The sequence below is a fragment of the Scardinius erythrophthalmus genome (genome assembly GCF_964197995.2).
Source record: "Scardinius erythrophthalmus genome assembly, chromosome: 21".
Lineage (NCBI taxonomy): Eukaryota > Metazoa > Chordata > Actinopteri > Cypriniformes > Leuciscidae > Scardinius > Scardinius erythrophthalmus.
Window position 1 is genome coordinate 32,692,882 of NC_138241.1, and position 12,850 is coordinate 32,705,731.

General features: G+C 36.2%; 1 protein-coding gene across 8 annotated transcripts; it reads right to left on the bottom strand.

Moving 5' to 3' along the window:
- Nucleotides 1–1,576: 1,576 nt before the first annotated feature.
- khdrbs1a (KH domain containing, RNA binding, signal transduction associated 1a) lies at nt 1,577–11,747 on the bottom strand. 8 transcript variants are annotated; one of them, XR_014029087.1, is made up of 11 exons: nt 11,496–11,734; nt 8,619–8,740; nt 8,419–8,535; nt 8,191–8,337; nt 7,224–7,357; nt 6,872–7,109; nt 6,319–6,392; nt 6,070–6,098; nt 5,692–5,859; nt 3,504–3,557; nt 1,577–1,739 (listed from the first exon to the last, which is right to left on the bottom strand). XR_014029087.1 is itself a non-coding variant. In XM_081351265.1 (9 exons), the coding sequence occupies exons 1-9, from the start codon at nt 11,737–11,739 to the stop codon at nt 5,759–5,761; spliced, it is 1,206 nt and encodes a 401-aa protein (XP_081207391.1). In that variant the 5' UTR covers nt 11,740–11,747; the 3' UTR covers nt 4,673–5,758. The 8 variants fall into 8 exon arrangements, 4 of the variants coding, with proteins under 4 accessions (XP_081207391.1, XP_081207389.1, XP_081207390.1 ...); XR_014029088.1 differs by having other exon boundaries at nt 6,040–6,098; XR_014029089.1 differs by having other exon boundaries at nt 5,692–5,862; nt 6,040–6,098.
- Nucleotides 11,748–12,850: the final 1,103 nt, after the last annotated feature.

Below are 12,850 nucleotides of genomic sequence, written 5' to 3' on the forward strand. Positions count from 1 at the left end.
TCGCATGTTATTTTGTTATTTCAAAAACGACGTGTAACCAACTTCAAGGTTATTTTGGCTAGAAGTGGGTTACTCATTGCCAGACGATTGCAGATCTGTAATTAACCTAGACAGTGGAATGACGGCTTTTGCTTGCTGGGTTACAATGATCATTTCCAGCACTGTTAAAATATACCTAAACTATATTTAATAAAGTGCAAATACTAAACTGAATTTACACTGCAAGCATATTTTTCTAAAATATATATTTTTTGAAAATACTAAAGTACAATTATTTTAAAGTGTGTTTAGTTGTATTGTGAAAATAGGTAAAGGCATGTTGCGAATATACTTAATACATTTAAAGAGTCAAATTTTGTTAGCATATTTGCAATGTACTATTGAAAACGGGAAAACATTTCAAATACAATATACTTCTTTCCCCACTAGGGTCCACTTACAAATATGCAGGTGAGCTGTGTTTTTCCAGGAATCTCCCACTCAATTAGCAAATCAGGGAATGAGGTTGAAAACATCTATTCCAGATTGAAAATGATTTGCATGTGCGATTCACTCTCAAAATTGTGATGGACGAGACAAAAATACCCTCAATTTCAGAAACATCCACTGTGACTTGATTCTGGAACCAACCATGGTCCAAACACAGGATTTTGTGGCATTAGGAATAGCAGTTTTTTTTTTTTTGTATTGGTCACCATGCCAAAACACACAGTACGCTTGTTGAAATTTAGTGATTTAACGCCTTGCTCCCTGCTGTACGTGTTCATGCGCTTTTTGGGGTGTGGTTGTTTTGGATACGCTCTTAAATGATTAGATCACCTCAAAATGAACATTTCCTGATAATTTACTCACCCAATGCCATCCAAGATGTTCATGTCTATCTTTCTTTTGTGGAAAAATAAAGTATTCTGAGGAAAAAGGATTTTTCTTAAAATGACTTAAATGGCAACCAGAATGTTGATGTTCAAATCAATGCTGCTTCAAAGGGGCTCTGTTCAATCCCAGTCGAGAAATAAGGGTCTTGTCTAGCAAAATCAGTCAGTCAGTCTAAAAAAATATATACTTTAAATTACTTTAAGGAAATTTTCATTTTGAGGTGAACTAATGCTTTAAGGGAGGGTGGATCTTATGTTTTTAAAGCTAGTTTTTCCAAAATGGCCTACCCTACCTTTAATAGCTTACTGAATTCCTCCCAAAGCATTTTTTAATTATTCACCTGCGTTGATAGCACATCCGCAACACCTTAGTAACAACCAATAATACCGTGGCAACTACACAGCAACATCTACTGTTGCAATTTTGATTGGTCAATTGCAGCAACAAGTGGCCACACACTAAAATGACCAGAAAAAAAAAAAAAAAAGGTCAGTTCACCACAACACAGGGTAAGCAATTTTCAAATGGCTTGTATCCCCCAATTGAATCACCTTAAACACTGTAACCATCTCCTTGTCAACTAATTTAAATCAAATACATTAAAGTTTTAGCTTTAATTTTTTAAATAAACTTAGCTTAAACTTAACTTTAGCAAGACAAACATTCTCATTCTGAAGACAAGTTAATTTCACAACTTCAATAAAGCCGTATAAAATCATTTATTGGGATCCAAAAATGCATGTATAAAAAGAGTAAGACAACTTAAAATACATTAAAAAATGACTTGTTCACTAAACATTACACAAGATTGTATAAAAAAAGTACAGTAAATTTCCTCTTCCGTACAAAGTGGCACCGAAAGCCTGCAACAAACAAAGAAACATTGTACACAAAGTGAGTCACACTGGAACAAAACCTTAAAATGTCTTGCAGACTTGGTATTTCCCCACTAAAGACCAAGGATCTGTACTGACATGCATGCCAATTAACTACATAGAAAATAGCAAGGTGAACTTTGGTGCTACACGTACCATACTAAAAACAAATCCCACAGAAACACATCTACTTTGAGAGAACCAATTATTTTTGGTCCAATGAATTTGAACTTCCCATGGCAATTCCAGTCTAGAGAAAACATGAAAGAACTTGCTATGGAATAGGAAACTGGATGTAACGTCAAGCTTTAGAGATGCAGCTGCAGTTCAAAAATTGACCAAAAAACAACATTAGACAGGAGTATACTTGAAAGTAGTAGAATGTTTGTCAGGATTTATTAGCCAAAAAAAAAAAAAAAAAAAAAAAACCTTAAATCTCAGTACCAAGATCAAAGGTGACAAATCTCAAGACCTTATTTATGGAAATTGAGGTTCAAAACCCATGAAGAATTTGTTTATGCCAATGAATGCAGTTATGTGCAAGTTCAATCACAAACCAGTCCCACTTTATATTAGGTTCCATTACCATGTTCTTATGGCAAAATAAATTAAAATATAGTTAGGTACAATGTACTTAGTACATGTTGTATTGCAAAACTTTCTGCTAGTGAGGTGGGATGCAGGTAAATTTAGGGACCGGTTTGGTGGTATGGTTCGGTTTAAGGTGTAAGGGAATGGTCAACAGTGTAAATATAGATGCATTTTCAGCAGGGTTATTGTTAACGAAAGGAACGTTTACACAATGTACTAACAGACAAGTTTGTCCTCCGCAGATCGACAATGTTCTTGTCTGTATGTAAATTGTCATGTAAACGCCCCTTAAAACCATCTGTTAATTGAAAATGAGATGTATATTAGTTGAAAAACTGAAATTAAGTTACTTTAGCAATAAACTGAAATACAAGTTGAAGCACTAAAAGAAACTGGAAATAATATTTTTATTTTTAATATTGCCATTTAGTTTTAAATTAAGCACTCAAATTAATATTTTATATTAGACCACAAAACCAGTCACATGGGTCAATGTTTTTAGATTGAGATTTATTCATCATCTGAATAAATAAGCTTTCCACTGATGTGTGGTTTGTTAGGATAGGACAATATGAAAATCTGGAATCTGAGGGTGCAAAAAAAAAAAACTAAAGGTGATTCTCAATGTTTAAAGTTGTCCATTTATGTTCGCAATTGTGCTGCACTCACAAAAATAAATGTTTTATATATTTACGGTAGGAAATTTACTAAATATCTTCATGGACCATGATCTTAATATCCTAATGATTTTTGGCATAAGAGAAAAAAAACTATAATTTTGACCCATACAATGTATTGTTGGCTATTGCCAAAAATAAACCCGTGCGACTTGTGACTGGTCACACAAAGTGACAGCACAATTATTATTTTTTTTTAAAATAGCCAATTCAAAATAAAACAGAACTAAAAAACTCTGAATCACAGAAATTACAGATGTAAATAGATGCAGGTGTGTTTAAAATGTAGGTGTAAAAACAGGCACTCAAGTGCACTTTATCAAATGATTAATAGTACATGGTAGTTAAAGACCTAATATAAAGTGGAGCCACCAGAACCAACTAAAGTTGTTTTATCAATTCTCGTGTGCACAATTATCTCTTGTATTTGCACATTTAAACAACTGCTTGCTGATAACTCATTAAATATTTACACACACTTCACCTGTAGCAGCTGCCTAGTAGACCCAGTCTGGAGAGAAGCTCTCGCCATCAGTCACTGAGCAACACAAAAGAAGAGTTAGTACACAAATCAACAATTTCACAAAGAGACAAGTCCAGCTCTACATAAATATCTATTGCTTGTAAAATTTGAGGACATTTTTTTGTCTATTTTGTACAGCTACAAGAAAACTTTTAATAACAGTGTACTTTTGACAAAACTAGAATCTATTTGTTTTTAAAACAAGAGTTGCATATAAAATAACACTAAGCTTGTTTTGAGAAAGTTGAATGTTTTATGATGTGTTATGATCCAGGTTTAGGAATATTGACTTTTGAATTTGTAAACAACGCAATTTGAATTTGCAATGATTGTGTACAAATGAGTGAATGAACAGTTGTGCTAAGAGAGAAGTTTAGGGTTGATATTACCTTTTTGAAGCTTGCATTACACTTTACGCCATCTTTCCCAATTTTGTCGTTTAAGCCGGCGAGAGTCAGGTAAGACTGAACATTTGAAATCATCTTCACGGTCAAAACTTTGACCCTGGGCTACGAAAGCCTTTGTGTTGAGTGATCTGGTTGGACAATACATCTCATGCCGTTTCTTTTGCTTTTTTTGTGGTTTTGCACGCAAAGTTACCATATGAGCACCAAACATCTAAATTGTTTTGTGCATGTATACTTTACCTTTTAAAAAGGGGAATCTATCTGTGCTTTTAGAGGTGACTCTGCAGGTCTTACCTCAAGATCCTTTTCAATAGAAGACAAACATGTAGAGTCTGTGACATCAGAGGGATTTAGTGACTGATGCGAGGTTGCAACAGGGTTATCGCTTTTAAAACAGGTATAAACACATTAAAATGCCAGGATTTCCTTATTGTGTATAAATCATTGGTTAATGTTGAATAGGTTGACTATTGTTAAAGAGGTCACATCAATCCACTTGTTTTTGCACCAAAAACAGGCAGACACTTCATCGTAGTTTGTCCCAGTAGTCTCACCGAATAGGCGTCGTGGCTCGACTGAATTCAATTACTTGAAAGTTTTCAGCTCTGAATTTTTTCATAGTACGACCATCAAAAGCATAAACTGATTTAAAAGATATGACCCCTTTAAATTATTCAGAAATACAAAAACAACTCAGATTAGCTTGTTGGAGGACCAAGGTAACAGATTTGGGAAATATTTGTCTTTAATGTTATTCTGATGTCAATTGTTCCTGTACAAGACATAAGGTGCAGCTTTTTCACGATCTACTTGATACAAATAACTCCACGCTAATTGCAGGCTATTTATCAACGGTTTATACACAATATATTTTGAACATCAAAACAAAGTTTTCTATCTAAATATTGTGATGTTATAAAATGCATGCAGAATTTTGACAGTTTGCAACAGTTGACAGTTTTATATAGGATGACTATTACAACTTTAATAAGTCAAAAACAAACGTTTTGAAGGCTGTAAAAGAAAACTATGCTTTATTGACAAACTGATAGGGACACATTTTGGACATATTTAGTTCCCTAGTTAGGCAATGCACACAAGATCGCTAATATTTAGGAAACTGAAAAACTAAAAACACCAAAAAACAAGTCTAATATTTGGATATTGTACGTACAAAGGTTTGAGAGGGCTGTACTTTTACCTGTCTAGAAGTAAACTTGAACCTTTGCGATATTTGTTTTGCTCATTTAACAAAAGGAATCAGATGATGCGAATTTTGAATTTTTTCACGAGACTTTAAAACAATAAATAGCCTCAAACCAAATGGAATCTGTTCTTTGAAAACTAAGTAACATGTTGGTTTGTACAGGAACTAATGGGTTTTTTTGAGCATCCCTCAATTTTTTTGTTATGCCTTACAAAAGCGCGTTTGTAATAAATCTAAGTGATATTAACAGGCAATTTTCTCTTTTTTTAGCAAGTCACTTTACACATGGACGTCAGCTAATTATCTAGCATTCAGGTATCAATTTTTCATAGAAGAAACAGTTAACCATTAAAAGAAAAATAAAATAACAAAAACAAGTAAAACAAAATGCAAAGAATATAAGCACAGCATATAAATCGCAAATCTAAAACGTGTCATGTTGAACTTATAAATGGTCATCGTCCTACGTAAAGAGTAGATTCATATTAAAAAGGGAGTGTTAACCAAAACAGGATACAAAAACAACTAGAATTACTTTAGGTGGTTACAAGAAGTTACGAAGGGGAGGCGGTTGCCCAAACAACTGCAGTGACGGAAAGCTCTCAGTATCTGCCGTACGGGTGTTCCCGAAATGACTTGCCCTGGCGGGGAGTCGGTGCTTTTCCACCAGCGCCACCCCAAGCGGCGCCTTCCCAGTCATCTTCTGCTAAACACACAAATGCACATTAAACATGGATATTCACTCAAGGATAAGTGCATCATATGTACTTCTCCTTGCATTAGGCACTTTGCTGTTGTAGTTTAAGCATGCTAAACATCTAACATAAGAGCTGTTGTACAACAACCACATTCTATGCACTGCACAATCGAGAACATGTCTTACTGTAAGACTCGTAAGTCTCCTGTGCCTCACCGTGACCGTAGTCATAATACTCTGTGTCTCTGTGGAAGGAAAAAAGGAAGCCATTAATCAAAAGCTATTATTAAACGGAGGCTTAATCTTAAAATCACGGCAGGACTTCGGCCAGCCAGAAATTTATAGGATTACATTGAGTCAATTCGACTCTCAGAAACATGTTAACTTGAAACTAAATGAAACTTTTTGGAAATTAATCAAAGGAAGAATTCTCAAATCTAAAGAAAGAGATGAAAAGGCACTTACGGCTGTGGTGCAGGTTGACTGTAGTAGCTCTCATATCCTTCATAGGCAGCCTCTGGATATTGTTCTTCATAGGCCTGAGAAAGCATAGGAGACAGTGGAGATGTAAAACACTCGATCCAATAGAATAGTTAGTTGTGACTGAATAAGTATGTCAAATGAAGGATATGCATTCAAACTAGTATTAAAATAACTGCTCTATTTGAACATACAATTTAAAATGTTATTGTTCCCATGTTGGTAAAGCTGAATTTTCAGCATCATTGCCCCAGTTTTCAGTGTCACATGATCCTTCAGAAATCATTCTAAAAATGCTTATTTGATGCTTAAAGACTTGTTGAAAATATGGTTTGCATAAATATTTAACAGATTAATGTTCAAATATACAGTATTTATTTAAAATAGAAAAATTAACTTTCAGCAAGGATGCATTATATTACAAGACACATATCTACCTACCCACCCATCTAACTTCCAAAAACTACATACCGGCCCCAAACTTTTCAATGGCAGTGAATAGAAAACAGGAGCAATTGCTGGTGTCGTGGATACTCACATATTCCCCGTAAGCTTCAGGTTTGGCCGAGTGCTGTTGATGGGAGAGAGCAGATGCTGGTGTCATCCTCTGAGTCTGGGTTGGTGGTCTTGATCGAGAGGCACCTCCTCCTCTGGTTGGTGTGGAGGGTGGAGGACCACCCCGTCCCACGGGGGCTCCTCGTGATGCAGCTCCGCGCCCTGGACCTCCTCTTGGAGCTCCTCCACGTGGTGCTCCACGAGGGGGCATACCGCGACCCCTGCGAGAAAATGTATTACATATACACTCCAAACACTTATGATTGTTCAGAGCAATCACAATGACTCCATATCAAATATAGCCTGTTAGCTACATAACGGTTACTGGTTCTCACCTAGGGGGTGGTGGGCCACCACGACCTCTGCCAGGAGGGCCGAGACCTCTGCCGTGGCCAGACATATCCTGGGAGCCATTCAAAAACCCTGGATCCATGAAAGCATCCGGATGCATCTCATCAAGACCATCCACCTGCCACAAGAGAAAAGGATTGTGAGATTGTGAGAGAAAAAAACAGATTTAAACAGCTATGCTTAAAGCCTAAACTTAGCCAAGTCAGCTAAATCAGTGATTATGGTAAATACAGTATACGGTTGCTAAACAGCAGGGTGTGCTTAAGAGTTAAAAACAGGATTGAGCCACAAAGAAAACTATTCTCCGAGTGGCTTTCTGTGCGTGCACTCCCAGGTGGAGTGGAACTTGGAGAAGCAAAGTATACGTTGGGTTCAAAAACAACAAAACGTCCAAATGCCGGCTCGGTGAGCATTTACTTTAGTTACGTCTGAAGTGAACAAACAGTTGGGAAATAAGTTGCATGTGTAACCGTATATTGGATCCGTGCAGTAGTTTTTAAAGTGACAGCAGTCCAATAAATCTGCTGTCGTCCATTTCAAAGTTCATAAATAAGACCAAATCACTCACTGCTCTTTAGTAGACTTAGGATTTATCTAAATGTAATTTACAGTGAAGACTATGCAGTGGTTTTAATATGATAGACCTCTTTTCCACCAGAGGAAGGCTATATTCAAGGTCCAAGGTATTCCTAATCATTTTAAGAGAGGGAATGGAATGTAGCACATAGGTTGCCAATAAACGCTCCCATCTCTTAGTTTATTCTTACAATGCCTTGTTAAATCGCTAAACGCCAGTAGGTCTATTTGAAAACGTCCATTAATCATGCAGTATTTATTTTAGTGATCTATATTGGCCAATACAGCTTCCAGTGACCGGCTCATGCATAGATAAAAAAAAAAAAGGGGAAAAAGTCAGATGTAAAGTATCATTTGGCTTGCATTTAAACTTACAGGCATTAGGAACTTCTTGACCTCATCCATGGCATGCGCCATACGCAGGTAACAATCGGGAATGGGAGCAAAAACCTCGATGTGCACGTGCAGCTCCATGGCCAAGTGTGCATACTTCGGATCACCACCCTTCCTCAGCTCCTCTTCCTGAAGATTTCACAATTTAAGCTTTAGTAACCGAGTCATTTAACGGTAAACTCATTAGCAGGTCAAAGACCAGTTCATTACCTTGTTCTTATCCCTCATGGATCCTTTGCCGAGCACTGAGATCTTTGCCCCGGTGTCTTCCTGCAGACGTTTGATGGTGCTGCCCTGCGGCCCCAGAATCTTCCCCACGAAATTAAACTGACAGGAGAAATGAGAAAATATTAGTTTAACGTTCAACAACATGTCCTTGCATTGTAGAGAACTGACAGCGCATGACTTACCCGAGGATACTGCTTGACGGGAATGAGCACTCGCTCTTTCACCCTCACGTTCTTGGCAGTGAACAGATCCAGGTATGTCTCGGACTCTTTTTTAGGCTCACCCTTCTGAACCCTCTCAATCTCTGCAAAAGAAAAGACAATCAGCTCACAGCAAAATTAAGAAATGTGACCCTTGACCACAACAACAGTCACAGGGGTACATTTTCATAAATAAGATTAATACATCTGAAAGCTGAATAAATACACGCTCCATTGATGTATTGTTTGTTAGGATATGACAATATTTGGCAGATACACAACTATTTGAAAATCTGGAGTCTGAGAGTGCAAAATCCTCTCGCCTTTCGAGTTGCCCATTTATGTTCATGATTGTGCTGCATTCACTAACAAAAATAAATGAAGACTTCAGATGCAAAAGCCTCTAAATGCCATCTGATATTTTCTTCTAGAATGATCATTTTGATCAAGCTTGTTTGTTTATGTTCAGTTATTTCACTTTAATGGCAATGAGAATTACCTATTAATTGTAATTAAAGTGAAATTACTGAACCTAAATATACGAGCGTGATAAAAATGCTCATTTTAGAAATTTTCAGATGGCACTTAGAGGCTTTTGCATCTGAAGTCTTCAAATGTTTTATATATTGATGGTAAAATCTCTTCATGGAACATCATCTTTACTTAACATCCTATTATTTTTGGCATAAAAGAAAACCGATAATTTTGACTCATATATTGTTGGCTATTGCCACAAATATACCCGTGCGACATGTGACTTGGTTTGTTATAGTCACAAAAGGTCCAATTTTGAATTGCCACATCAAACCTAGAAGTTGCAAACATTCTAAAAACAACTTCAAATAGAAACAAATTGAGAACGGTTACGGTTTTATACACTTTAATTTAAATGTAATTACTAGCTGGTTGCAGTTATTGTAATAGAAAGTATAAAAAAATGCTAAGATATATACACATATAAAACTTTAATTTTCTTCCCACAGAGCTCAGGACTAGCATGGTTTTTCAAAAGTACTAGAACTTTGCTTGTTAAAGAAACCAAATTAAGCAGAAACTCTTCAACTCTGGCCCTCAAGATGCACTTCCTGCTGAGTTTTGCTCCAACATAAATCAAACACCTGAACAAGCTAATCAAGGTCTTCAGGATTACTAGTAAATTACAGGCAGATGATCAGAGCTGAAGCTGAAAGAGGATCTTGAGGGCAGAGTTGAGAACCCCAGTTTTATACCATCAGTCACTGCTGAAGCTGCACAGTGTTGTCACGTGGTACCAGTTTCTGTCAGGACGGACCAAATCACGATGGTTTGTGATAATGGAAAATCGAATTTAATTGAACGATAAAGACTGATGATGATGATTTGTATGCCCTTTGATCCTTGTGGTAAATGGATTTAAATAAACAAATGTAAGCCCTCAAATCTAGATTCTGCTTTCTCGAATGAAACCATAACCTGTTTCCTGTGTGAAAAACAAACCTAAAATTGAATGTGGTATCCAACACGTTGCAAACAAATTACACTAACATTTATGCAAATTCTAGTTTGATTTGCGAGAAAGAATTAAACCCCAAAAATATGGGTTACATGAAAGTAGAATAAAAAAGGGTCACCTTACATTCTCTCAAAGCTTATACTAACATATTACAACAAAGTCTTGCATGGAATAAAATCTTTGGATTTTTAAATATCAAAATCTCGAAAATAAATAAGATCCACACTTAATACTATTAAATTGAGCAGGTTTATTATTTACTGTTTAGCAATTAGCTATAATTTTATCCCAACTTGCACGAGCCGGTAGAGAAATCTGAGAATTAGAGATTAAGATTTATGCAACAAAAGACATTTGTTCAACAAATAGATTAGAGTCAAAAATAGGAGGAGAGATCCAGCCATCTTTCCTAACGGTGCAGAAATCCCCGCGAGGGCGGGAAAACCTGTCGATCACGTGATCACAGCAATTGCAAACGAGAACGATTCAATCAATTCCCCAAAAACAAAAGTCCTGCCCTGGATTTCTGTTCGAGAAGCAGTTTCACTCTCAGATACAAGATGAAAATACGATTTAATAGTTTAATGTATAAAAGATAAAGATAAAAAAAACAATCCACGTCTCTTTGTCTGCAATCTTGGGGTTCCCTACAGATGAATTATGGGATTGCCCTTCACAAAGGAAAAGCACGTGATGCTACCTTAATATGATACATTGAATGAAAACTACCTATTCAACTTTAACTCTATAATTGGCCTAAATGCGCTTAACTTATGTAGCATACACATTTTTAATATTTCTCCTGTTTAACCTTTGAATCAGAAACGGATCTTTGATGAAACCCCTGGTGGCCGAATCATGAATACACGGATTTCAACGTGGTTCAAACGAAACCTAATTCTCGATGTGAAACAGGATTAAACAAAGAGTCATTATCTGCCAGATAAAAAAAACGCAATTAGTTACAGACTAAGTGCAATAAACTGACAATTAATCTGGCGAAATTTAATCTTAATAATGTTGAATGAGAAAAACCCATCAGTAGCTGAACGTGCAGGTCGGCGGAAATAGGTATTTCCCACATACCCAACATTAAACTCAAACATAATGCAAAAAAAAAAAAAAAAAAAAAAAAAAAAAAATGAATCCTCCCCATACGGCATTGCGTTGAAAAACACGACACGGCCTAACGTTACCGGAGCAAATCCGCGCCTCGGGCCTACACACACGCATTTCACCGACGCACGTGAAACTCTCTCCGGTGAGTATAGATGAACTAACCATCCTTCAAACATCTCGAGCGCAATATTAAACATTTTAGAGAAGTTCTGCGTGCTTAGTTTAATGGTGAATAGAGACGCACTGACCTGCACTGAGGAGTTTCATCGCGTGCGTGAACGAGGAGTCCAGACTGTCTTTCTCCGCCAGTAACTCCGGCAGATATTTACTGTCCCCGCTGCTGCTCTTCCTCTTGTTATTAGCATCCATGTTGATCACGGTTTTCGCGAAGAAATCAGGCGAATTCAGAGCTGGTGGTGCAAGCGCGTGCTGAAGCTTATCTACTCTCTGAACAAAGGAAGCTGCTGTTAATGGCGCGGGTGGAAGTGACATCAGGAGGCGAAATCTGCTTCCGTTTAAGAGCCAGGGGGAGGGGCAACTGGTGATGGCAAACGACTGTGATTGGACGGTCCCGATCAGCGCTGAGGAAAGTATCAGGTGTCACGGGTAGAAATTAGTTTAGGCCTATCGTGAGCCTAACTTTATTTTAATTCAAACGTGATTATGCATTATAAGAGGTGTAAAACATCATATCATGCCCAGCTTTCGACTTTGTTTTTACAATGTTTAATTTGGCTTTTTCACTTATGACATGTCTCTCCATAAGAAATATTATTTGATTAATTTGTTACTTCTGTTAACAAAATGAATGGTCATCATAAACCACTATTTTTAGCTAGTTCCAATAGCTAAAGACAATTTATAATCTGAAAAACAAGAAAGCTGTTAAATGTATTAATGTATGTAACCATTTCAATGTTTTCATCTAAGTTTTTTATTTATTTATTTGTATTTTTGTCTTTATATACCTGGCTATTGTTAATTGCTGAAATCTCTAAAAGAGAAGGTGTGAAAAAAAAAACTGGCTGTGTTTCTGAGTTTAAACTATGATCAAGCACTTTCAAAGGTTATCTTTGTAAAAAGTTGTAATTACTTTAGGCTATAGCCTACCTAGAGTTTGTGAAAGGGAAAACATAAAATACAATTATTATAAAACGTAAAAAAATGGGTTAAATACAGTTTTATCGTATAATCTCATATTTGTTTTAATTTTGCAATTTTTGTGAGGTTGTTATTTTGTTACATTATTGTTTTGCTATTTGCAGTGGTTACTATTTAACTTTTCATGTGATTTTTGAGGAATTGTTTTAAAACCAGTTACCTGCAAACATCATAATAATTATTAATTATAATGATTGTACGTCATATGGAATGGACACAACAAATAAAAACAAACTCATTCAAAAATCTTTTCTCTCTCTGTGTGTGTGTGTGTGTTTTCATAAAATTTAGATTTCAGTGATATTTTGACCACTAAATTAGGAAATGTCCCCATTCTCCATTTCAGAAATCTGCTCACCATAACCTAATCTAGATGTTGACCTTAACATAAAATAAAATGAGACAGTTTAATTTAAAGATGTGCAGAAAATAAAAATGACTT

Excerpts from the sequence above, each read along its gene's own strand:
- khdrbs1a (XM_081351265.1), bottom strand. The coding sequence starts at position 11,739 with ATGTCACTTCCACCCGCGCCATTAACAGCAGCTTCCTTTGTTCAGAGA. Across the intron at positions 7,358-8,190 it reads TCAAGAAGTTCCTAATGCCT|GTGGATGGTCTTGATGAGAT; the intron begins GTAAGTTTAAAT and ends CTCTTGTGGCAG. Across the intron at positions 5,860-6,069 it reads GTATTATGACTACGGTCACG|AAGATGACTGGGAAGGCGCC; the intron begins GTGAGGCACAGG and ends TGTGTTTAGCAG.